Below are 25,690 nucleotides of genomic sequence, written 5' to 3'. Positions count from 1 at the left end.
GAAGATTATACTGGAGACATAAAGGGAGCTATAAACCTAAGCAGCTGTCTTCACTAGAGTCGTATGGCCCTAGATGATTATCATGAGTATCGGACTATTTACGCTCTACAGACCCAAACATTCTTGAGCTACGGTTTATTTAAACAACGATGGAGCAGAAAAATGCTTTTGGTTGTAGGGATGTAACGCAAGAATACTGCGATTTTACAGTTACTCACAGGGATGAATGAAGGGAGAAAATACAAAGAATGTTTTGGTACTGTCTAAATGTTCACAACAAAGAAGCAAGATATTAAATTTACATTTCTATATCTATTCAAAGTTGTTTCATTTGAAAACCTATCAAACATTCAGCCTATGTTATCTTTCATCTTTACCATTTTAAATAATGTATAGGCAATACAGTATTATCATTAGCCATATCTAAAAGAATGTTTTCAACAGATATTCGTTCATAAGATATTCCCTCTCTGTTTCTCATGAATTCACTAAAATTACAAAAGAGAAACAGACAAACCTATCAGCTGATTTCCATGCGCTCGCAGTTTCACTTTTACAGTCCCCCTCACCCATAGAGTCTTTCATTTATATTCCAAATGGCCCCTTCCACGATGGATTCTGATCAACTTTATTAGTAGTAGTAACACTCTCAGTCTCAAAACTTTTCACGCAGCATTATAACAATCAACTTTCCTTTGAAAATAATCTACAAATCAGTTTCACTTTTTTAATATTAAAATTGTTTTCACTATTCTTGGGTACCCCAGGCGTCCTCAAGTTTAGGTCTTGCTCAGTCTTTGCGGACAGAATTTTGAGCAGCAGCCAGGGCTCGGGTTTGGAGGCTAGACGGGTTATCCTCTCCGCTGTGTGAAGAGCACTGTCATGATACTTTCATCGGGCCAGCACCTTCTACCTGTACCGGGGCAGCTCCAAATCCAATTCCATGGTTCTCAACCGGAAAAAAAGGTGGATTGCCCTCTCCAGGTCAGTGGAGAGTCCCAGCCTTTGAGTAGAAGATTTGAGGTATCGCGAGTAAAGGACGGATGGAGTGTGAAGAGCGAAGCTGTCATCAGGCAGCGCTTCCACTCACACCTGGACCACGAGGTCACAACACAGGGGAAGGGGCTCAGTGACTGTAATGTTCAACCTTTACTCCCCACCATCACCTTATCCTTCACACTTATAATTACCACAAAAAGTGAACACAGAAAACCCCAAAGGAAAAGCTTTAATACAAGCTTTTCTGTATCTTACTTAACACAGGCCTGGAAGAAAGAGAAAAAAAAGTCTCAGGAGTGTGTCTAATAGTTTCACCGTTACGCCTGTCCTGATCCGTATGCCTCCCAAGCGCCAACTCTTATCACTGCAAACACTGATCAGGATGCGCACGGCTCAAACACCAGGGAGAATTTATTCAGATGAGCAGTTTGAGAACACGACGGGTATGGAAAAAACTTGCGCTTCTTTCTCCTGCTGCTGCTGCTGTGTTCTGCTCCATCATCAACGCACTCAGAGCGGCCTCCGTCTGGTGCAAAACTGACTTTCCAGACTTTAATTTTGTGACTTATTAACTCAGATAATAGAGTTATCTCTGCACAAGCAAAGCGTCTTTGAAAATGTCAAATTGAAACGATCCCTCTATGACACTACCTTATGAACTAGAAAACATTTCCTGTGACATTCAGCACTCCTTCAGAGCAAAGTAATGCTAAAATAGTGCTCAAGACAGAGCGAAATAGTGCTCAAGACAGAGCGAGTCAAAACAAGACTTAAAAATAGTGCTCAAGACAGAGCGAAATAGTGCTCAAGACAGAGCGAGTCCAAACAAGACTTAAAAATAGAGCTCAAGACAGAGCGAAATAGTGCTCAAGACAGAGCGAGTCCAAACAAGACTTAAAAATAGAGCTCAAGACAGAGCGAAATAGTGCTCAAGACAGAGCAAGTCAAAACAAGACCTAAAAATAGTGTCAATACAGAGCGAAATAGTGCTCAAGACACAGCGAGTCCAAACAAGACTTAAAAATAGTGCTCAAGACAGAGCGAAATAGTGCTCAAGACAGAGCGAGTCCAAACAAGACTTAAAAATAGTTCTCAAGACAGAGCGAATCTAAACAAGACTTAAAAATGCATATAACTGAAAGAATCTTATCTGCACTCTTGCCTCTTACTGTAATTGATTAATTCTATGTTGATGTTTTTATTGATTGTATTTGTTTTCTTATATTTATGCAACTGTGAAGCACTTTGAATTGCCTTGTGTATGAATTGTGCTCTACAAATAAACTTGCCTTGCCTTGCCTTGCCTAAAACATAACATTGATCCTTACATTTCTAGATATCACCCAACCCAAAGTGTTCAGCTGAATGGATCATCCTCACCAGCAGCCCCTGTATGATGGTGTGCCTGTTCTTGCCCTCGTAGTCCACCACCTCGATGTAGTCCAGGTACGCGTCGGCCCAGTACACCAGGCGGCTGACCAGGTCCAGGGTGATGCCGTGGGGAAACACGATCTTACTGTCCACCAGCTTGGTACGATTCTGCCCGTCCATGTCGCAGCGCTCCACCTTTGGGATCTGCCCGTAGTCCGTGAAGAACACCTTCCTGGAGGGAGAACGCAGTGGTTCAAGTCTCCGTTGTATTTGTTTTGTAAAGTTAGACGTAGAACGAGAAGAGAATTCCCAGACTGCCTTCGGCCCAGCTATAAAATCTACCTCATTGCTAAATTATTAAACATTTTTACAACCCTACTGCCGATGCTATTGCAGTAAAATAGCTTCTATAACTTCTGTTGCGATTACTTATTTTGTACCTCTCATGTATGAATACACAAAAATAAAAATAAAACTTGGACTGAAAAATGCATTGAATAAATAAAGCCACACAAATCACCTGAGGCTATTAACCTTGATGTCTGTTTGTCTCACCTTATCAAAATATATTAATAATGAATACCTTCCTCCAGTAAAACAGCACCTGCAGAAACCCTTTATCACAGGGCACAATGATCATTGTTGTTTCCATTTCCTTTGCCCCTGATAAAAAGCACCAAAGAAATTATGCAAAGCAAGGCCAGGGGCACTGTTAGAGGAAGAGCCGATGATAAGAGAGAATGCATTCAGCTAAAGGTAGGTGAGCGCAAATCCATATTAAATGGAGTAACTTCTCTATTGGGCTAAAGTAAACACGATGAAAGAGAAAACTTCCCTAACCTTGAGGTTCAGTGAATCTTATAAAGACAAGTTTTCTTGGTGAATTTCGGTTTGCTGTAGAATATGCTGTTATTAACAAAAAAAACTGCAGATTTGGGGACCTCATCTCAAACAAATCATGATCAGGTGAACCATTGGTAGATTTTCTATTTGGAGATTATTCTTTTAAAAACTAGAACGCGAACACAACCCACTGACAATAAAACTGGTAAATATTTGATAGAGTCTATTTTACTCTGCTTTGACCAGTTAACTTTAATAAAACGGAGGTCTGTTATAAAATAAAATATGGTCACCTTCTGGTGTTTTCCACAGAATAATCTGCATATATCCAACAATAAACTTTTATTATATTAAAAAAAAACTGTTCCTATCAACTCATGTTAGTGAAAACACTATGTGGTGAGTAACAGGAGCTACTGTAGCCAATGAACAAAAAAGTAAATGTCAAGCCCTGGTGACATTGCATTATCAGAATTAACCACTGACAGTTTCTCTCCACCAACATGCAGATAATAAAAAAAAGAACTCCAAACTTGAGTGTACTATGTTCTATAGTTAGTGACTGTTGTACTGACCCCATGGTGGGGTCGAGCGCGATCCCTTTGGGGTTGTACAGCTCCTGGTCCAGCAGTGTCACACATGTCTGGCCGTCTCTGTCACACACGAAGATGCGGTCGTCCACGTCATCCACAAAGTAAAAGTTCCCCGTGAGCCAATCGATCGCCATCTGCTCCACATCTGCGGAAAGACAAGAAAGACAACAGACATTTAGAGCTATCGGGACATTCAGATTGTGAATTAACCATGAGCAAACTTTTAGCACCTTGGCAGCTATTGGTGGAGCAAAATGTGGTGGCTAAATAGCTATGTTTGTATAACATCAATGAACTGAGATTTGGAACAGATTGTAATTTTGCATCCTCTCCGTCTTTTTCTGTTTTCCAAGTTCTCCCCACCAACCAAAAACAGATACTACGGTACATGCTAAAGACACCCTAATGCTCCAGATATGCACCCCCAGTCCAGTTCCAGGCTCATATCTGGAATTACTAACAGTTTAAACGTTTGCCATTCCAGATTCTGGTTACTATGCTAATGTTATTGGCACAGTGATTTTGATCTGGCATTTGCCTGGTTAATGAAACCTTTCAATGCAGTCAAAAACATAAACCAAATGTTCTTACAGGAAACACTATAATACACTCTGCCTGACCATAAAAAAGGTTTCCACAAAAAAAAAGACCCACAAGCGCCAATATTTTGTTGAACTGTCTTCAACTTTGATGACAGCACACATTTTCTGTGGCATAGTTTCAAAGTCTCTGCAATGTCAAAAAGCCTTTTCCGGCACATCCCAAAGAATCACAACGGGGTTAAGATGTGGATCTGGAGCTCACGCTCCCTGAATCACTCTTTCACAATGTGAGCCCAGCAAATCCTTACATAGATACAGACGGCAACACATCATAAAGGAGGTGAAGTATGTTTTGGGAAACACAATTTTTCACTCTTTTTAGCCGTTTTCTGGCAGAATATAAACTTATTTATCACACACAAATAAAGTCAAGTATAAATCGGGTGAATTTTTTCACAGCAGATTGTTCAGTAGAAGTGATAAAACGGCAGTCATAGCTAGCGTTAGCATGTAGCATGATGCTAACATGAAGCATCATGTTAGAATTCTCCATTATTCATGTGATTATGGGCTGTTGAACCGTTTTATACCCTATATAAAACTATATTCATAATTCAGCATTTGCCAACGTTTTACAGAGCAATTATAGAAAGTTTCGATCTTTCTCCTCTTTGTTTCCCCCTCAACTACTTCAAACATGACCATCATGGGCGATTCCAGAGATGGCGTCTGTATGTATTGTCATCTTAGAATATGCCCATGCCATCAGGGAAGAAGAAACCCATTGATGGAATAACCTGGTCATTCAGGATGTTCAGTAGAAAATAGGAGGAGGACACTTTTTTGAGGGTCGGGCAGTGTAAATGAGAGGAGCTACAATGGTTCAACGAGTTCATCATCAAAATGGGTCTCACTTTTTTCTTTGTACTGCACTAATAAAGTCTGATGAGCCAAAACTATCATTGAGAATTTACAAGTCCCTCAAAACCAGTTTATATGCAAGCTCCTGACTCACATGGGGCACTACCAACAGAGTTCAGGTCGCTGCTATTTTCCTTAAGATTATATCGCACCAGTCCCACCCACTGATGGAACTCAAATACCTTTAGGTCTGGGCACATCCCGTCAACCGTATTCTGGAGGCCATGCTGACGACAAGGTAACAAGAGAGAGCGCAAACCCCGCCAAAGAAAAGAAACCGAGGTGGGAATGCCCCCGCCCCCCCCCACAGGAACATTATTTGGACTGCGGGGAAGGCCACGTTCGGGGGGACTAAATGAGGTGGAAAATCAACACGAGACATTAAAGTACTAGTAGCTTTGGGTCGTTGTGCGCAGCCACTTCCTCACTTTGCTCAAGCAACGATCGAAACCACGACCCCTCCCGGAACGCGGAGAGACAGAGGGCTATTGTTGCAAATGAAAGAGACCGAGGTGTTTAATTTTCATGGGCATTTTGCTTGACTTCGCGTTAAGTCAGCATCGGCTATTTCTGAGGCAGCGCTCGGACCCACCACAGTCCAATGAGGAGGTAATAAGAGGCAGTAGCAGCGATCAAAGTGATGACAGTCTGTGTCAAAGTTGCAGGGAACCAGTGTTAATTTCGTCGACTAAAATGTTTAGTCTTAATTTTAGTCAGTGATATTTTTGACGACTAAAATTGGACTAAAACTAAATTAAAAGTTTTTCATGAGACTAAAACTGTGACTAAAATGTCCAGATATTTTAGTCGACTAAAATAAGACTAAATAAGAATGAAAGGGAGAGACTAAAATCATCCAAACTTCTATTGAGCGTCTGAAAGAGCCTCAGATCATGTAAATTCTCTGCCAAAGGATCAGCTCTGAGCTTTGTTCATGTGGAGCAGCTCCATGAAGCAGAGGAACAAGATTAAATATGATTATAATGAATATTATCAATGCAAAGTCGACTAAATTTGTCTTAAATTTAGTCGACTGAATTTACTTGCAATTTTAGTCGACTAAAACTAGACTAAAATTGAAGATATTTTTTTGACTAAAACTAGACTTACATTTTCGTCAAAAGACTAAGACTAAAACTAAACTAAAATATGTTGTCAAAATGAACACTGCAGGGAACATGCAAATACCCAAAATAAGCAAAGTTAACAGCCAATACCACTATCATAACAAGACAGATGGGTCAAATAGAGAAAACATATTTAAAATGTCCCTACAACTCCACCTTAAACCTGGTGTGAACATATTTTTTTCCTCTTGTTGTACTTCTTTTTCAAACCATAGAAAAATGAACCACATGGGCTGTTTATAGCTTGCTTGTGCACGTGAAGAATCTTCGGAAAACATACACTAGCTAAAGATGATCCAAACAAATATTATTTTTATTATTAATATTATTATGTAATCTTTTTTTTTCTGGCGACTTTTTGTCTTGTCAGGCTGTGTATACTTAGCATCCGCATTTTTTGGGGAAATCTGGATTTAACACTGCGTTCATGCGGACGAGTGAGCTCGTTTTCCAAAGATGCGACATCATTTCCCTCAGCTTGTCTGTTTTCATGAGCTTTTTAACGCGGGACAGTTGCGATTTTGATATCATCAAATTAAAACGGCCTTTTATCACTGATTAGCGCTCAGCTAATCATTAGAATGTGTTGTTAGCATCTCAAAAGCTAAACGGTAAATGTAAATTCACTTTTTGCTATCATTTTTTCTTGGGGACCGGAAGGACGACCGGGCACTGACCTGGGGGTGGGGCTGAGGGAATGTGTCGGGGGGGTATGTGTGTGCAGTTGTTGTTTTTTTCATTAGATGATTACGTAACAAATCAGCTTATTTCCACATCCGGTGCGTAAGTTGGGAAGATCACTTTGACCCGAGTTCCCCACTTGTTTGATCCAGTTGAGCGAGCGTTCACGCGCATTTCCCAACCCTTTTCCCCGGTTCCAGAGGACCGCATGAACGCAGCATAAATGAAAGCTACGCGGACTTGACAAACTGGGACACTGATGTGAAAATAGATGTGTCTGTATTATAATGAACTCCTGGCCTGAGAAGAGCGAGAGGGAGATGGGAAAGTAAGTCAGGGGTCTTCACAGCCACAAGACATATTTTTACAGCTGCCAGCGACCTGCTGAGCACAAAACCTCTGCTTCAAAACACTGCAGAAGGCCAAACATTAAGAGTATTTCTCCCATCTCTACTGCCGCTGTGACTTATCGGTCGCTCCGCATAATGAAGTTTGTCTTGCGATGCACAGGCTATGTTATTTTGATGTAGCACCGGATCAATTTCTCAAAAGGGTGACAAGGAACGCTGCAGGAAATGACGAGGCGGATTCCGACTATGCCATAAAAGAAAACGTGTGCGTAGTGAAAGCTCGCGGCTACGGCCCAGTAAACCCGCCCGTAATTCGGTATGTTTAGAGGGAAAGAGAGAGGAGAGGGGAGGAGACCGGATCAAATATTTAGGCTTTACGTAAAAGTGGGAAAACAGACGAGCGAGAGACTTGGAGGAGACAGGGGGGAGAGAGGGAGCGAGAGAGAGAGAGAGAGGGGAGCGAGGTGGAAAGTTGGCCATTGTTACTGAGGCATTTTTGGGAGGTTTGTGCGAATCGAGCCGGAGGGAGCGTTTCCCAAAGGTGCTCGTAATTTTAACACACAGTTCCATTTAAACACTTCCAGCTGCCACACCGCGTTACGACGGTCGGATTAGGAAACGGACAAACAACAAGGAGATTGAGTAATGCCTTCGATACTTAGGCACAAAACGTACTTTCATTTGAGGGAAAAAAAAAAAAAAAAAAAAAAGCTGTTCCAGGTCTCCAGTGCAACCTTAACCCATTCTGGACTTGATACTTTCAAGTCTCACTGCTACAGCTCCAACATTTGTCTGCTACTATACTACTACTGCTACTACTAGTACTACCATTTACCATACACATCAGAGGAAGGCAGAGTGCTTTGTGGGGGCCTATTCCTTTTCTACGTCAAAAGCCAAATGTACCCCAAACCCCAAAGTAAAGCACCACTTTTCTTCAAATCCCAGTAACGCACATTACATAATGATCTCAGTCTAGGTCATTTCAAATGAATTGACAGTATGTTCTTAACATTTCAGATGAGGCGTTTGATCTCTGATAATGTGTAATCTGTAATAATATTTGTCAACACTTCGGAACAAAGGTTCTGTGCTGATGGGCCAGATTTTGCTCGTGGGCCTGGCGTTGCCTCTCCAGTATACATGACTTGCGCTAACTGCTATAAGTAACTAAAGGAATGTCATATGAATCTGTAATATCATGACATAATATAAATAATAATTATGAAATAGATACATTGTTTGGATTAGAAAAAACGTGGCAGTGTAGGTCAACGCAACATTGAATGTTGAGTGTATCAGAGTGTGTGTACTGTACGTAAGTATGTGTACTGACTGTGTCTTTACCCATGTATGTTTGTGCATATGGGTGTGTGTGTACATGTATCTGTCCATATATCCATAAACTGCCTGACCAAAAAAAAGTGTGGATACAACTAACTGTTCTGATCTGGGGGCGCTGCAGTTGGTCAAGTTAAGCTTCAGCAAAACTATGTGGCCAAAGAATGAGATCAGCTGACGACTTGAACATCCTGAATGACCAGGTTATTCAGTCAATGGATTTCTTCTTCCCTGATGGCACAGGCGTATTCCAAGACTGACAATGTCAGGATTCAACAGGCTCACATTGTGAAAGAGTGATTCAGGAGCATGAGACATTATTTCACACATGGATGGCCGCCACAGAGTCCAGATCTAAACCCCATTGAGAATCTTTAGGATGTGCTGGAGAAAGCTTTGCACAGTGGTCACACTCTCCCCTCATCAATACAAGATCTTGGTGAAAAATGAATGCAACACTGGATCTTTTGACATTGCAGAAGTGTATTGAGACAATACCACAGTGAATGTGTGCTGTCATCAAATCTGAAGGCGGTCACAATATTAGACCGTGTGTGTCAGGCAGTGTAGTTAAAATACATATATAATCATAATACATATAGGGTGTAATATTTCTACAATCTACAATGAAGTACTACAAAAACTTTTTCTACAACCACTATTCAGCTGCCACAACAAATAGTACTGCTACTATTACTGTATACGTTATGCTTGTACTTCAACATTTTTAACTGCTATGCTCCATACAGTTTCAATCTACCAGCAAGTACTAATGTGAGTATTACTGCAACAACGATTGCTGCTCCTACGACTGCACCCACATATAGCACTGCTACTACTAAGCTCTCAGTCGCACAGGAGTTGTCCATCGTAGACACATATCATTTATCTGTCATCTGTACTTGGTAGTTATGTAGTTTAAGTGTTGTACGTTTCATCCAAGGAGCTTTTGTTTGTCTACTTTGTCCTGAAACTCAACTACTTTGTGGTACAGCTACAACTAAGTGTGAAGCGTTTCCTGCTCCTAACCCTGACCCGCCAGTTGAGAACCCCTTCTCTCTCTCCACTTTTCTTTTTTTTTGTTTCCCAGAGGTGCTAAAAGACCGTTTCAATCCATTATACCTCCACGTCTGTCTCTCTCAAACTGTGCCACAAAAACATCTCGCAGCGTAACTGAACAAACACATTCTCATTTTCCCCTCCACTTTTACGAACATGTTTTCCTTTTTCTTTTTTTCCCCCACTGTCGACCAAAGAAATACAGCAGCCGCGCGTACGCCTGCTGCCTGGATCATATATATTTAGACTGGATTGCTCAATGGGGCTTTTACTCTGTGCTGTGCAGAGCTACTATATATCTAAAACAGAGAGGTAATATTACGCGTAATATTCGTGTGTATAGTCTTCAGTGGGTAATGGTGTTTTGAGTGAAAATATGAAATGACATTGCTCTAAGCTGAGGGATTCTAGCGAGACAATTCCTCTTCATGTTCCCAGGCGCATTCACGAGGGGTGGCTGAAGTGTCTTGCCCATGGATACATTAGCAGTATGCAAAGAAGCAAAGAAGAAGCTCCCCCACATACAAACCACTGACATATAACTCAGATTTCAGCATTTTCTGAGGCAAAAACGACCCTTCCACATGAACAGGTTACACTTTAGTCCTACAGTGAGACAAGCTGTTCGAGACCTGGACATTTTCATCTGGATTTTTCTACCCAAGGCTTAAAATAGCTGAAAGCTTAGGCCTAAACCCCCCCCTCACACATGTACAGTGTAAGAAAGAGCCTCTGATGTAAGGAAAGGGAGAGTTAAGAATGTGCTGAGTCCTCTGCTCCACATGACCTGGATCAAGAAGCGGGATCAGAATATTCTCAAAGATCGACCAATCACCACCCAGGGTTTTTTTTTTTTTATATATATAAATGCACTCTCCCTCCCCTTCGTCCTCCTGCCGTTTCAGACACTGGCAGGCATTATAAGATCCAGAGCTCACTTATCACTGTATTTGTGGCAAAACTATTCAGTCAAATGATTGTTACATCCTGGTAACAATTTGAACGATTGTAATATTACATTTAAAGCCGCAGAACTGCAGAACTTTCCAGGTTCCTCTTGGTTCGTCACAAGACAAACTAAATCAGAAAAAAATGTACGAAATGTGGGAGAATTAGGGCAATCAGTCATATGTTTGCATGCAGCTTAAGTAGTCAATGGCAAGCATTTACTTTATACTGTATATCTTTGGTACTTGTACATTTTCAGTGTACGTATATGTATCATCTGTCACTTATGTAGTAGATTTACATTTTAAATTGACCTAATCTCCTTACAAGTGAGACTTATCCATCCCTGCCCCTGTAATATAAAGAACATATAAATACTAAAAATATTATTACAAAAACTATCCTATCAATACTTTACAGGGGGGATATTATGCAACTATTTAGAGCTAGGGCAGAGTACCGTTACATTTTGTTCGATACCGGTACTTTAACGATACTTGGTTTTCGATACCAATACTTGAACAATACTTTTTTTGATACATGTACTAAAATATTTGCAGAAAACAGAACATTAATCTGTGGAAGATCTGTCAATTTACAACATCGGTACATTAACCTTTTTTCCAATACCATACTGTTATTGTTTAACGGTACCCAGCCCAAATTAGAGTTTTAGCATACTGCAGTGTACCCGGAGCTGTGTTTGGAGCCACTAGCGCATCTTTGAGTAATCTCCTGTTCTCCTAATGCTCCTCCTGAAGCCCAACATATCCAGGAACTTCATAATTTTAACAGCAAATGTCAATCAAAGTGTTCAGAAGACAATAAAAATGGACTCACAATTGCTCGAAAGTGACAGTGTCCTTCATTTTAATGCACTGGACGCTTATTAGTTCAGTACGATTACAACTACTACTACTTTTAGGACAACTTCAGCTTTAAATATTTGGCAGTGGCAGAACTTTTCTCCTGAACATGTATCAAAAATCAGACTTTTGGCGACAACACTTTCCATAACTCCACTTGGAACTGTAGATCGGCTTCATCTCCGTGACAGTGTTGCCTTTTGGGGGTTATTTAGGGAGAAGTGGGAGTAATATCTTGTTAAACGATGCCTGAATGGTTCTGAACTTCAAAGTTCTATAACTGCTATTACGGAGTATTCAAGGATGAGCGGCAGGGCATCTCTCCGCAGCAAACAACAAAATAAACCCTCGTCTCGTCCACTTCAATCAAAGGAGCCAGTGGGAAGAAAATGAGATGGGTGCGCAGGGGCAGCTCGGGTGAAGACAGCAGCGGGATTTGACAGTAGCTCTATTTGAAGTTTGCGTTTGACTTGAGTTACCTTACATAATGGAGGTAAAAGGGCGAAAAGTGTAGAGTACTGTATCTGCCAGAGCTTGAGAAAGCTAGAATACTTTTCTGTGATGAATAAACCATGTAAGGAGTTTGTAAGCACTAGATACTAGGGCTGGGATGATACACTTTTGTCATGGTCCAATACGTATCATGATACTCAGGGTTTGATCCAATACTGTAAGTAATTATGATAAGTAATAATTTTACCTTAAAATGTGTAAACAACAGTCATATGTCCAAGGTTTATAAACCCAACCATTGAAGTGTTAAGATTGAAAAGTGCATTCACACAAAATATCGGCCCATCCGACCACCACCAACCACTCACTCACTACATTCACTCACACTTCCTGCTTTTCCCAAACGGTCTCCCATCCAAGTCCCGACCAGGCCCTTCCTGCTGAGCTTCTGACAGGATCGGGCAGAGAAAAGGTGGTATGTAACAAAGTGCTGTGTAACTGTTACTGGAAGACAAAGCAATACGTGATAAAAATGCCTCCAGTATTGAAAGTATTGTGATACTCGATAAGGTATTGTATTAGTATGTATTTATTAGTAGGAAAAGCCCCATGAGATGTAGCATCTCGTTTACAAGGGTCCAAACTTGATAAAGTATCGATACTTGCTATTGTACCAAAAAGTCTTGACACAATATTTTGTCCCAGCCCAACTAAATACAGTGTGCTCAGTGTTTGATTGTAGTGCCACTAAAATTGCTGAAAGATTTTATAAACATACTGTGGTCTTTAGTCTACGAAAGTAGCAATATATAAGTTCTTTCACTACTTTTCGAGCCACTTAATGCTTTAAACAGCGGCTGCACAATTCTAATTGCATCAAGTTGAGATATTGAATTTGAAATTGTGATTGAGGATTTGTCATTGAAATAAACAAAATGAAGAAATATTTTGTATTATGTATTATGAACAGCGTTTTTTTCTGTGTAACAATAAAATTCAGGTACTAGAGCTTGAGAAGACCTTGCCTGGGGCTCCTCCTGCTGGCAGCTGTCGGAATAACTGATCAAAGAAAGAACTTTCGGTTCCGATATATGCCATGGTTTACAGCTTCAGGACACAATAGTATCCAGGAAGGATGAAACGCTGACACCATAGAAGAAGAAACAGTTAAACCAAATGTAGTGAAATACTAATCCAGGTCTGTCTGAGGGAACAACTTTATATCAAGGTTTAGAGCTCAAGAAAGTCCATTTTGCATGACGTGTCTCCTTTAGGAATTGGAAGGCCCCAGTCAGAACCCGTCAGAGGAAAACTTTGAACGTCTGGACATGCACTCCCTTTATGAACAATTTGAATCGAATGGACTTGAGCACAAACAAAAAAATATAGATTTTAACGTTGCTTTTTGTTCCCCACTCCAGTAGACATAGGGGGCGGGTTATGGGTGGGCTTTACCGCAATCTAGATTTGCAGTATTGAACTACAATCAAAATTCCGTTCCCTGTTCCCATTTTTAGCACATTTAGGAGCATCAACACTGAGGAAAACTGCTAAACAAGTATGTGAGAAAAGTAAGCATTTCAGAACATGTTTGAAAAAGTCAAAACTACTGGCTTAGCAAGTTTTAAACAAGACATTTTGTTGTTTACACTACAAACTTGCACTTAAATAACAGAAGTCTTTGATTTAATAGTGATTAATTAATTGTGCAGCCGGCTAGAAATTAAACCTTATCCAATGTCTTATCTGTTTCCAACTCTTTGCTTTAGCATGCTGCGAGCAGTGCTCTGCTGCTGAAAGGCTTTCTCTTTCATCTTTTCAGAACTTGACAAATAGTTAATTGTGTGTGTAATGAGCAGTGACACAGAAGCTATATCACTGTAGCAATTTACAGCTTACACAGAGGCTGCTGCGTTTCTCTTGTTTACAGTCTGGCTCTGTCATAGTGTAAGAAGAGACTCTGGCTTTAACAAATCCTGTTTAAAGCATGCTCAATATTACATAAATACATGGAGACGTGCTAACTTTTGTCAAATTTTGCCAGATCACTTTTTGCCTTGTTCCAATTTGTGTTGTAAGCGTCTGTGCTAAAGATTGAGTAAACTGCTGCACATGAAGAGGTTTTGACGTTGCTATATCAACTTAGCGCTCGATAAGTAAAATGAAGGACAATAACATTTTTAGACTTGATAAATGCACATTAAATGCACAACACACAGTGTGTGCTTAAATACAGAAGAATGAGCGCATTCACAGCACTAAGCAGCACTAAGCGTAGAACCCGACACAAAAAGAAGCTCAGAAGTCTTTCGTCCACCAGAGCAGCACAACTACCATCTCTAGCCTCGTCACTTGCCTCTCAATCCACTTCTTTGACGGTTTTACTGAAGGCCAAGTTAATGGCAGAAGCGACAGGCGACATTCGTGCATACGACATCGCGCTCGTCCACATAGACGTGAACACGATACAAGAAAGTTGAGAAATGTTCAACTTCGGTCTCTGTCGCCTGGCACTACAACCATTCAGCGGGGGTTTAATGGACTAAACAACATTCTAAGAGGGTAAGACGTTTATAAATTCTCCTACATTAGTCAGTCTGTTAAAAACAAAACGTATTATTCAGCCCTATCATATTCAATGTTTTCCCCGTTTAAAACACCATGTAGCTAAAATACCGTAAACTTTCAACAAATCTGCATAAACATGTGATCTGTGCTGGACAACAGCGGGATGTGGGTCGCTCCCATTAGCTGCTGCAGTTTTGTCACGTCCCGTGTGTCGAGCCCCTAACCCTGATGGTGTGAGGTCCACTCTCATACATGAGAATCTGCGACAAAAGGTTCATTCCTTGAAGGTCATCGACGACAAGAAGAGAGAGGCGTTGCTGTTATTAGATGCTCTCAACAATCTGTGCCAAATGAAGACCAAAAGTAGTTTTTGCTCCATGTCGTGCAAGGACACAGAGATAAAGTATCAAATAGAACAACAACAACATCAAATATACTGTAGTGTTCTGATACATGTACTGTAGTATAAGTACAGATACAGTAGACTGGGAGAGATTATTAATGAATCTTATCTTTGTATCATTCAATTTCAGTTTCAGGGGCGGAAGTAATGTCGCGGCAGGCGTGTCCCTGGGGTCAGAAGAGGAAGTGATGTCGCTGTGGTGCGGCGACTCATGTGACCTCCAGATGTGCTGTCCAGATGTGGCCCGCCCCTCTTTTCTCCCTGACCACCGCAGGTTTCATCACGCTCCTCTCTCTGCTTTTGACTCTCTCTCATTTCGGGGAATAAAATGGCCTTTATGCACTTGAGGCTGGTATGTTGTATGGCTTTGGAGGTTGCACTTAGCATTCCAGCGCTCCAGAGTGAGTCTGTGAGGCATATTTCAATTGGAAAGGCAAATGTTGCATGATTTTAGCTCGCAAAAGAAACAAAAAGGAAACAAAAAGAGTGCAAGATGACAAGCTTGAGCTACGGTCAACCTATCCAAGTCTGTATGAACTATGTTTGTCAATGCCTCTATACAGGGAGGAAATGCACAAATATTCTCTTTCTTACAAAACCCTTACAGTTTTTTGGCTATGAAATGGCTATGCTGAGACCAGAGCTGGTCAGTAACATGCCAATTTACTTAATTACTGTATGAGAGATATGTACTTTATTTGAACAATATTGTTGTTGAAAACATATCACTTTTACTAGACTACATCAAAATATTAAATATAATTTAGAAATACTACATTTCTAAATTATAAAGGCTCCAAAGTGAAAAGTAAATTTGTCCATGTGTTGTTTTGTGTGTGTGTTTTTCATTTCAAAAACCTAATAATGCACACTCCAGAACAGTAAGTGGCACTGTCAGAGCCGGTGCTGGCCCTTCTGGGGCCCTAAGCAAAAATCTAGATGGGGGCCCTACTATTTACGCCACTGTGCAGTAGTGCAGGGCAGAAGTGGGACATAATGACCTCAATTCAGGCTCTGCCCCCTGTGTGAGAACCACTAACCACTAAGCCACTGTCAGACTGGGATTTAGAACTACCATAGTCTATTTCCCCCACTTTTTAAAATGGTAAATGGTCCCATTCTCTCACTTGTGGTCCCTGACCCACAGTTTGGGAACCGCTGATTGAAAACTAACTGAAACCTGCACCTGACGGTTATTCCTGTCTTACCACTGAGAATTAGCCTGTGAGTAACCCAATTCAGAGAACCAGAGTTACTGTAAGTTACTGTGCTCATGAGAACCGTGTGGTTTGAGACGAGAAGGCCACAGAGAACGGCTTTACTCTCATCTATTTGCAAAGCTACTGTCCTGATTCCCTGCTTGAGACAATAAGAAGAGAGTTTAAATGAGAGTGTGGCTGTTGCAGCACCGAGTCCGCGCAGAGAAAACATGAGAGCAGCGCCCGGGACACAGGACACATGCAGGCACACATGCAGGCACACATGCAGGCACACATGAGCCCCGGGAGACAGACGGCCGAGCGAGGACACGAGTGAGAAGCACTCGCACTTTGGAAGTGACCGGGGGAAGGCGGTCTCTCCTGCTCATTCACTTCAGCAGACTGCTCCGTTTTGGTGTTATAGCTTATGTGGCAAAGTAGGCGGAGAGAGAGTGAGCGCTGTCATAGAGTCTGCCCCTGTAACAACGCGTTGATGAATCAGTGAAACAACATCATAGTTTGACTGAGATGCGGGGCCCGTACGGCTGAGGGGGCCCTACGCACCTTGCGTAGTTTGCGTATAGGAAAAACCGGCTCAATGGTAGTGACACCAAACAATAAAGAAGGTTTGTCCCTGACAGTTGAGTTGCCGTACAGGCCTGATTTTTGTGTTTCATTAAGCCACATAATTGTTTTAACGGATTTTACTTTGAATACTTAAAGGGGCTGGAAGCACGTTCGCCATTTTATACTCACTACTGCCACCTCAGGTCATACGTGTAACTGCACCTTCTATATTAAGCTCGTGCATGACGGCAATTCGGGCCGAAGTGACACATTTTTGAGTGACCGTACAGGATTTTAGAGGCAGTTGTGGTGAACAGGTCTGAGCTCATTCTACACATTAGGACATGGCTGGAACATGTAGGGGGAGGAAAATACTTAATTTTAACATTTTTAAACTCCTTATAGTCCCTTTAAGTATTTTCTACAGCAAATACTTTCACTTCGGTAAAAATGTGACTGAGCGAGTTTTACTTATATTGGAGCAATATTTGACTAGTTGTATCGAGCAAACATCGAGCAAAACATATTTTTCAATATAATGATAATGATAACATTACTCATCAGATGGTAACATCATCACATTTGAAAAAACTAAAAAAAAACTAAAGTTTTAAAATGGCAATAGCAAATGCCAACTGTTTTTAGACGACCCGAAGGCTCTACGGGATTTGTGACTGGACAATTGGTAAAGTAATAAAGTCAACCAACACATAAAGTTAGGGTCAACATGGGGAAAATCAGCCTCTTGTGACTAGAACATCAAAATATCAACACAATGAACTTGCCAACCATTTTTGTACTCACTACTTATGAAATAATCAAACACAATTACTCAAACTGACAGGAGTTTGTAAAGCCTTCAGCCAGATAAAGAAGCTGGAGAATTAGCTTACCCCCTCCCTCTCCTACACACATGGGGAGAACAGGCAAACTCCACAAAGAAAAGTCCAACACTCTCCTGAAATCGGACAAAAACCTGCCACTATAAGCCGTTCTTAATATGAAAAATGACTCAAACTTTATCTCCAAAACATTTACAAGTGTGGTCCTTCTGTCCATGACGAAAGAGACCAAAAAAGTGTAGTACTCACGGTGCAGACTGAGGGAGATGTTGATGACCTTCTCGTCAATAAAGCTCTTCAAGTTGGGGATCTTGGCACATTTCAGGTGTGTGGAGGCGGGCGAGTCCCCCACGTGGATCCAGCAGACCTTTTCCTGTGCATACAGGAAGTCCATGGCGGTGGTCTGCTTGGTGCTGGTGGACAGGAGGCTGTGCACTGTGGTCCCACTGAGAGACGTGGCCTGGATGTTCTGGGAGTTGGCGATCAGCAGGACGGGCAGGCGGTCCACGGGCACTGGGGGAGACAAGAAAGAGTGTCCTATTAGACTTCACATTGGCGACACAAACCTATAGGGGTGCGTTGGAAATACATTTGCAAGGTTACATGGGAATTGGAATTAGCCCTTTACTTTTACAAGGACAAATCGCGTTTTATTCAACAATAAAGCGCGATTCAGCGGCCCCTCCAGAGTGCTCCCTAGGCGGCCGCCTGGGTCGCTTATGCCGGTATAAAGATTGTAAAGCTCATTTGTTGGTGATCAATGCTATATGTATCTTTTCTCGGCACAAAATCTAATTTATGTCCAGAAAAACCTACTCCATTTTAAGCTCTCACAGGACAAACTACAAACTTGAAGTATCCCATTGGGAGTTAAACACTGTTCATGTCCCGAGAGACAGAGAATATACCGCTAGATCTGTCACAATAATTAGTACATCAAATATCGTTCAATCAGAAATAAGCAAACAATATATTCTGAGGCTCAATATTTATCAAAAGTACTTTATGCTATTGTGTGTTAATTTTGGTGTCAAACGGTCTTCAATATTGTTGAGCGTGATATATGTGTGCCTCAAAATTCACCTTATTCAGCACCGCAAGCACATATCAGCTCAGACTAAGAACCTCCTGTGAGCGAGGATTTCAATTGTTGCCAATTCTGAGAGTGATAAAAATAAGTGAAATTTAAACGGAAAATTAGCGAATGCAAAATAAGTTTGCGTGGCCTCAGGCTGATCACAGAGTGGAAGACAGCAGATTATTTTCAGTGATATTTTTGCGTGCTTTCTAGGACTCTGCATCGTTGATTTGGCTGTGAGGATCTGCGATGCCGAACAATACGCCCCAAGTTCACAGAAAAATGAAAGTCTGGTAGATTGGGGCCTAAACGCGGTACCATATTTCAAAAGCACATTTGAGATGAAGCCCTAAAGACCTGGCCAAAGCGACATTGATGTTATAGTGACAACAACATTAGCACAGTATTATTAACTTGAAAAGGCTTGCGTTTAAATCGTTACACTGTGAAGAGGATAGCTGCAGCTGATCAGCCAATATGCCTTGAGCTCAATCCAGCAAAAGCGCCTCCTAAATGTGGAGCAAAAGATCCAAGTAGAAGAGCGTGTGTGTAATTTACTGGCGTACCGTTCTTGGCCTTGCAGGACCTGTTGTCTGGCTGGGACAGGTACCCCTCCACACAGGAGCAGCTGAATCCCCCGTCTGTGTTGGTACAGGTCTGACTGCACGTACCGTACACTGTGCACTCATCAAAATCTGAAAAAACAAACAAAAACAAAACACATACGCATTGGTCCCCGCTCAATGCTGTTTAGGATGAGCCAGGACAAACAGAGCTGCAGATGGAGAGACGTGTTGATCAGGGGAATCTGCTTTACAAGCTGTGGGGGTGCGCTCAAGGCAAAAAACATTTCATTAATATGGCGTTTCACACATCAAAATGAAAATCAAACGGGCCATATGTTGATCGTCTTCTGGTCTTCAAATATGATTCATGTGCATATCATGGCACACATAACACAGACACATTCCCTTTTTCTCCTTATGTCAAAGAGGATTTCATGTCGACCCAATTTGTGAAGTAATCTATAAGCATACGTAAGTGTATGAATGTGAGAGATTACTCCCAACAGGCCGGATAATATCAGTTCTATTACAGATACTACAACTACTGCAGCTGGAAAGTATCAGTAACTAGTATTTTACCCATGGCTAGGAAATGAATTCCATGCAGGTGTACCTTGCCTCAGGCTCAAAGCATTTGGAATAGTGTGACGAGAAGTAGAATATAAGATGACAATGTAAGACTGTCATTCTCGTTCATAAAACTCATCCAAATGTAGTGAAGTGAAATGTGGGTGTTGGTGCAACAACAAGCACACAGCATTGTCAAGGCCGTTCAAAATGAGCCTATGCCATTTTATTTTTTCACTATGTTACAGATGTGAAGGTGCTTGAATTGAGGAATGTCTGGAATTCTGCACATATGAAATAGTTCTGATTTTAGGATAGATGACAGCCATTTATTTGGAGTGCGTCATTCAAACGAAACTGAATTTCTTCTCAATTGTAACCAACTACAGACAGACAAAGTATTTTTTTTATTGGTTAATCTGCCTGTGAATCATGTTCATCTGAACTTGGGCAGATAGGACGAGATCCCGGAGTGATCTTTCTATGGAATGGGTAAAGACAAATCTGTCTGGACACGCAAGAGACTCAATAGAAACCGTAGGAAAACAATAAAAAGTATTGGTGCCATCACTGAGCCTTGGGGAACTCCTCAAATGTTCTCTCGCCTTAACAGACGTGGAAAGGACTTGAAACACTCACCTTTGCACGTCTTCCCGTCCTGGTTAATCTCATATCCGCCTTTACAGAAACAAGCCGGTCCGTCTGGAGTAACTGCACAGTGCTCCTGACAGCCCCAGATACTGCAGTTTGAGATTAACTCTGCAAAAAAAGCACAATAAAGAACTTTTACTTACAGTAGATTGCATGACTAAAAAGATTGCAGTTTTTTATAATCACCATTCAGCAGACAGTGCATTTTTCAAAAATGCAACCCATTGACCAAAAAGATTCATGTGCACTTTGCAGTTTGCAGAGGTACAAAATATTGAGGGAGTATTTACTTCTCTGTATAAGACATTATGTAAGTGCTTCAGGTGAATTAGAGTGAGAGAGACGTGTCAGTGTGAAGTGCACAGAGGAAAAGTGTGATGGATTTGGTTTAATATTGCTTTGGCTCTGAGCCCCGAGAAGCTCGTGTGAATAAAAGCAGGTGTCTGTGGTGGGAACAGCTCAGCGGGAGGCTCGACACATGGATACTCCAATGTGCTCTGCATTATGGTAAAGACAGAAATGGTGCGTGTACAGTGATTTGGAACATGTAGAATGGCCATGGTGAGCGATACACAACAGACAATTAACATGTTGGTATTCTTTATTTACTCATACTGATACTCATACTCAAACAAGATTGATCTCATCTTAATCAATCAAAAGTTCACATTAAAGCACAGTCAAGTCAAACATGCTCTTCTGAAAATGAAGTGGAAGAAAAATCAATTTTCCACTCAGTCTGCCCCTAAAAAAATAATACATAATTCTGTAGAAATAGTAGACTGTACCCTCAATTTTGTGCAGCTGTTAACTTAGTAATACAGGTTAATGCTACATCAGCCACCTCAGCCTCTCCTTTCTGCTCCTCTAACATATAAAAACACGTTTTATTCACACACTTTCCCCACAAAATTCTGCTATTATAGTATTGTGTTTAGGGCAACCGTTGTTTGGAGCAGTCTGTTGATGTGATGCAATATGTGGGTTTTGAATGCCGTCATTTAGTACAGTGTCTGGGTGTGTCCTTGAAAAACAGTAATTTAGCTGTTACAATGCGAAGAGTGGGTGATCAGAATTGGATTTCTCAGAGATGAATGAGCGCATCAACATCCTTTTCAAATCCAGCCTGGAGAGCGCAATTTTCTCATTCTCACACCAATGGGCTTATGAAATGTATTAGACTATTAATTTCAGTTCAATAACAAGTAAAAAACAAGCTCATGAAAATGCAAAGCCGTTCAATTTTGTTTCTGAAAGACTAATCTGCCAGTTGTGTAAGGGCCCCATAGGTAAGGTCCTGTGGGTGGAGAAATGACTGTTTCCTACATTGAACTCATCCTTCAATGTCCAGATTTAATGCTGGCAACTTTCCCACTTGGAAAGCAAGATCTGACCTCAAAGTGTTGCAGACTTGTAAACAACAAACTCGCATGTAGACAGGCTGTAACAGTTGGGTAGTTATGCGGGCGTTTCTTCATGCCAGGTTTGATTCAAAACATGCTGAAGCCTGTGCACTAAAGCAAAGGTTACCACCACTGATGCAGATGTTTTATCATTCAGATTCAGACACCGATACGACGCCATTGTAGTATTCACCTCGCATCTTCCATAAGAAGAGGGAGCTAAACTCAACTGAGAGTGAACGGGCTGCACATAGGCGCAGTGGTTAGCGCTCGTGCTTCACAGCAAGAAGGTCCCGGGTTCGATCCTTTCTGTGTAGAGTTTGGAAGTTCTCTCTGTGTCGGCGTAGGTTTCCTTCAGGTACTCAGGTATGGTTTCCCCTTCCCCCAAAAACATGTACAATAGGCCAGAGTGAATGAGAGTGTGTGATTTAGTCGTGGTGGTCGAAGGGGCCGATGGCACAGATTAGCAGCTTCGCTTCCGTCACTCTTCCCCAGGGGCGGCTGTGGCTACATCAACGAGTATGAATTCAATGAATAATGACTACAGTGTGGTGCTTTGAGAAACTTGGAAACGCAGGCTTGTAAAGTGCAATACAAGTGTAAGCCATTATTATCGTGGACAACTAAACCATTGCTATGAATCTATTTCAACCACCGAGCCTTGTTGTTTAAACATGTATTTTTCTAAGTACAGCTGTGCCTAAATACTGACTCTGCAGGCTCTGTGGACGCACAACAACTATTGGTGTTAACCCTTTGGTGCTTTCACTTAGTCTAGAGTGGGACAAGAGCTTTGTCAGCGTGGGGAAAAAAGAAGTGCAGGGACTCGTCTTTCTTCCAGTGGATCAGCAAAGAAGTTGGTGTGCTTTCTAATGTATCCGGTAAAGAATCATAGGTTCAAAGGATCCCTGTTAAGACTCCCTTTGAGTCATTTGATTCTTTTGTTGCCATTTCAAGAAGACTCAAAGGAGTTCACAATGCTCTTTCATTTTGGTAGAAAACAACCAACTGAAGTCTCAAAGTGCAAATTTCCAGGTCCTGAGTTCCATAATTGGGAAGCACAGATAGCACATGATATTTAGTCCATACTCTGGGACCTAACAGCAGACCAGAACCAGCTGATCTCCTGGGGCCTACGGGGCTCACATATATACTGTATACTGATATTGTATTTAGGTAATAGTATTTAAACTGTATTTAAACAAATAATGCTATGGGACCTACTCATAGCTTTCATGTTGCTCGACAAAACTGCCCCTCGCAGTTCTTGCTTTTATTAAATGCCACAGGAAACACTGTTTGTCAACGCTAACACAATCTCGCTGCACAAATGTCACCCATGTATTAATAATATCCACAGCGCTTTCATTTCCTTTTCAGCAGGATATTAGTAATAATAATTCTGCTGATCAGAGCAGATAAAATATGAATTGCACTAGTGAAAGGGTCAGACAAGACGGTATTTTGATGATAACCCTGGCCTTGAGTTTTCTTATACTTCCGCGCTGGTTTGGACATGGTTTAGTCCTAATTTAGTTTATTCCTAGACTGGACTTATCCCCAATGGTTTGACATGTGCTCTGCTATACCGGAAACCACGCTTCTCTACAGGGGACTAACAGCACTAATGGCTTCTCTCTGTGCGGAGCCGTGTTTGTGAAGGCAGAAGGACACGGGAGATGGCATCAATCAATCGATATCCATCAGCTTATACTGTGCTCCCTTTTACTATAAATAACCTCCAAGGCATCGCTATTCCAGCCTTTCCCCTGTGTACACACAGTAGCAACAAAGCATGAGTGGACTTTTCAACAAGAAACACTAGAAATAAAGTAATGTCAATTTTGTATATATATGACTTTAAATGAATTTCCCTTTAGACAGTTTTCATCTTGCTTGTGTTTATTATCTTTGTCTTTACTGTACTGTAACTAGTGCTGATGAAACTCACTGTCTCCCTTTCCTTTTATTCACCTGTATTTTCCATATCTCCACGCTTTAAGTAAAAAATGAACTAAATTAAATATTTATTAAAGAACCATGGGTAGAGCCGCGGGGAAGGCCATAAAATTTTGATGTATTTTCAGGCCGACCGCTGGACTTTGAGGGAGATTAGACCAGTGTGTGCAATGGGATGTGAGGGCTTTAGTACATCAATATATTTAGAAAGAGTAATCCTGTAGTGGTATTGGAATGGAAGGAAAGGTGTAAAGTTGTGGTAGTAGTAATGGTAGCAGCTGCAGTAACAGTGGTTGTAGTAGAAGGACTAGCGATTTGTCATTGTAGTCGCTTCAAAGGCAGTGAGCATATGTTCCCTATTCAACTAGTAATGAATTTAACTACTGCTTGTACTTGCCATTCAATACTAGCCTGGCTAACTAAAATCACAAGTGATATTTAGTCTGGGGACCATCAATTCATTTTCTCGTAGGAGAAGTGTGGTTTACGATCGTCTATAGCCGTTTATTGGGCGCTACCATACGTCTGCAGTAGCCACAGCCAATCGTATCATCGTATCAGATGACGTATGACGTACCCGCTGTAAACTTTCGAGCTAAACTATTTAGAACACGGCCTGGATCCGTAAATAAACTTTTTTTTTTAAAAATCCGTAAATAAACTACAAGCTTCCGAATAGCGAATAGCTAGTCATAATCTTGCCGTCCCTCCACGTTCTGAGATTGGTCCCAAATCCATGCGAAAATTTCGACCATGGTCCCCATGCTGATGATTCAAGCGCACACAGCAGCCTGGCGTTAGCCAGGTTAATTCAATATCCTATTGGCCATCGGAAAAAAAGCTTAAAGGAACAGGCCACTGTTTTTGCATACTGAGAGATGTTCTTACCTGAGCATAGACGAGTTGAAGCTACCACACTCTTCCTCAGGCACGCACAAAGACCAGACAGGTACGTATCAACTCGTCTAAGCTCAGGTAAGAACATATCCTAGTATGGAAAAAACAGTGGCCTGTTCCTTTAACTTGTGATAGTGGTATTAGCATTAGGCTCCGTGCACAGAAGGGTTTTGGCTAATTTCCTGTTGGTCAGTGCAGGGTGACAACTACTTTCTGTTCAGATATAAAAATGTTTTATTTTAAATTGTTTTATAAAAATAAAAGATTTTTAAAACCATCATAAATGTAAAAGTGTGTTTCATAAAAAATAGTCCAGACGGTGATTTAACCATTTGTTAGCATTAAATCAACGTTAGCCTTTAGCTTCAGGGCTAAAACATCTACATTTGAAGTATTTACGTCCTGAGTAAAGTTTAACTTTTTTAACCGAAGTAAGTAAGTAGTTATCTGCTATCTACATGTTTTCAGCTATGCACTGTTTGAATATGTATAAATTCAGACAAGATGCAGCTAGTCTTTCATCGGAATAAACAAGGACAGCGTTAGCGTCATGTTGCATTCCAGTGTGTGTGTTAAAACAGAAAAACAAACATGCCAGATTTACCAAACAACCAGTGCTCGCTAGACACCGATATTTCTGCAGTGGGTTATCATATAAAACATTTAGATGTTGGCTACCTGTCGTCAAAGCAACATCTCCAATCTCCATGGAGACGAGCTGGTGATGTCCTGCTCTCAGCAAAGCTACAAGTCTGTTGTGACAAGCCGAGGCCTCTCACACTAAAGCAATACATTTTTAAAAAGTGTTTTTCTCCTAAATAAACACATTACAATACATCAAATAAATGCATAATAAAATATCTGAGGTACATTGTTTTTGAAGAAAGCATACTTTC

At 41.1% G+C, this 25,690-nt stretch overlaps 1 protein-coding gene across 2 annotated transcripts in view; it reads right to left on the bottom strand.

Moving 5' to 3' along the window:
• The window catches only part of LOC306979667 (low-density lipoprotein receptor-related protein 1-like), a 166,915-nt gene that overhangs the window by 89,814 nt on the left and 51,411 nt on the right, over nt 1-25,690 (bottom strand). For both annotated transcript variants that reach the window (XM_079578739.1, XM_079578740.1), the window contains exons 4-8: nt 20,524-20,643; nt 19,318-19,446; nt 17,923-18,186; nt 3,789-3,951; nt 2,380-2,602 (exon numbers count right to left, since the gene is read on the bottom strand). In XM_079578739.1, the coding sequence (XP_079434865.1) occupies nt 2,380-2,602; nt 3,789-3,951; nt 17,923-18,186; nt 19,318-19,446; nt 20,524-20,643 (899 nt within the window). The remainder of the gene's footprint in view (nt 1-2,379; nt 2,603-3,788; nt 3,952-17,922; nt 18,187-19,317; nt 19,447-20,523; nt 20,644-25,690) is intronic.

The sequence above is a fragment of the Gobius niger genome (assembly GCF_951799975.1).
Source record: "Gobius niger genome assembly, chromosome: 20".
Taxonomy (NCBI): Eukaryota; Metazoa; Chordata; class Actinopteri; order Gobiiformes; family Gobiidae; genus Gobius; species Gobius niger.
This window is presented reverse-complemented; position numbering and strand designations above follow the sequence as displayed.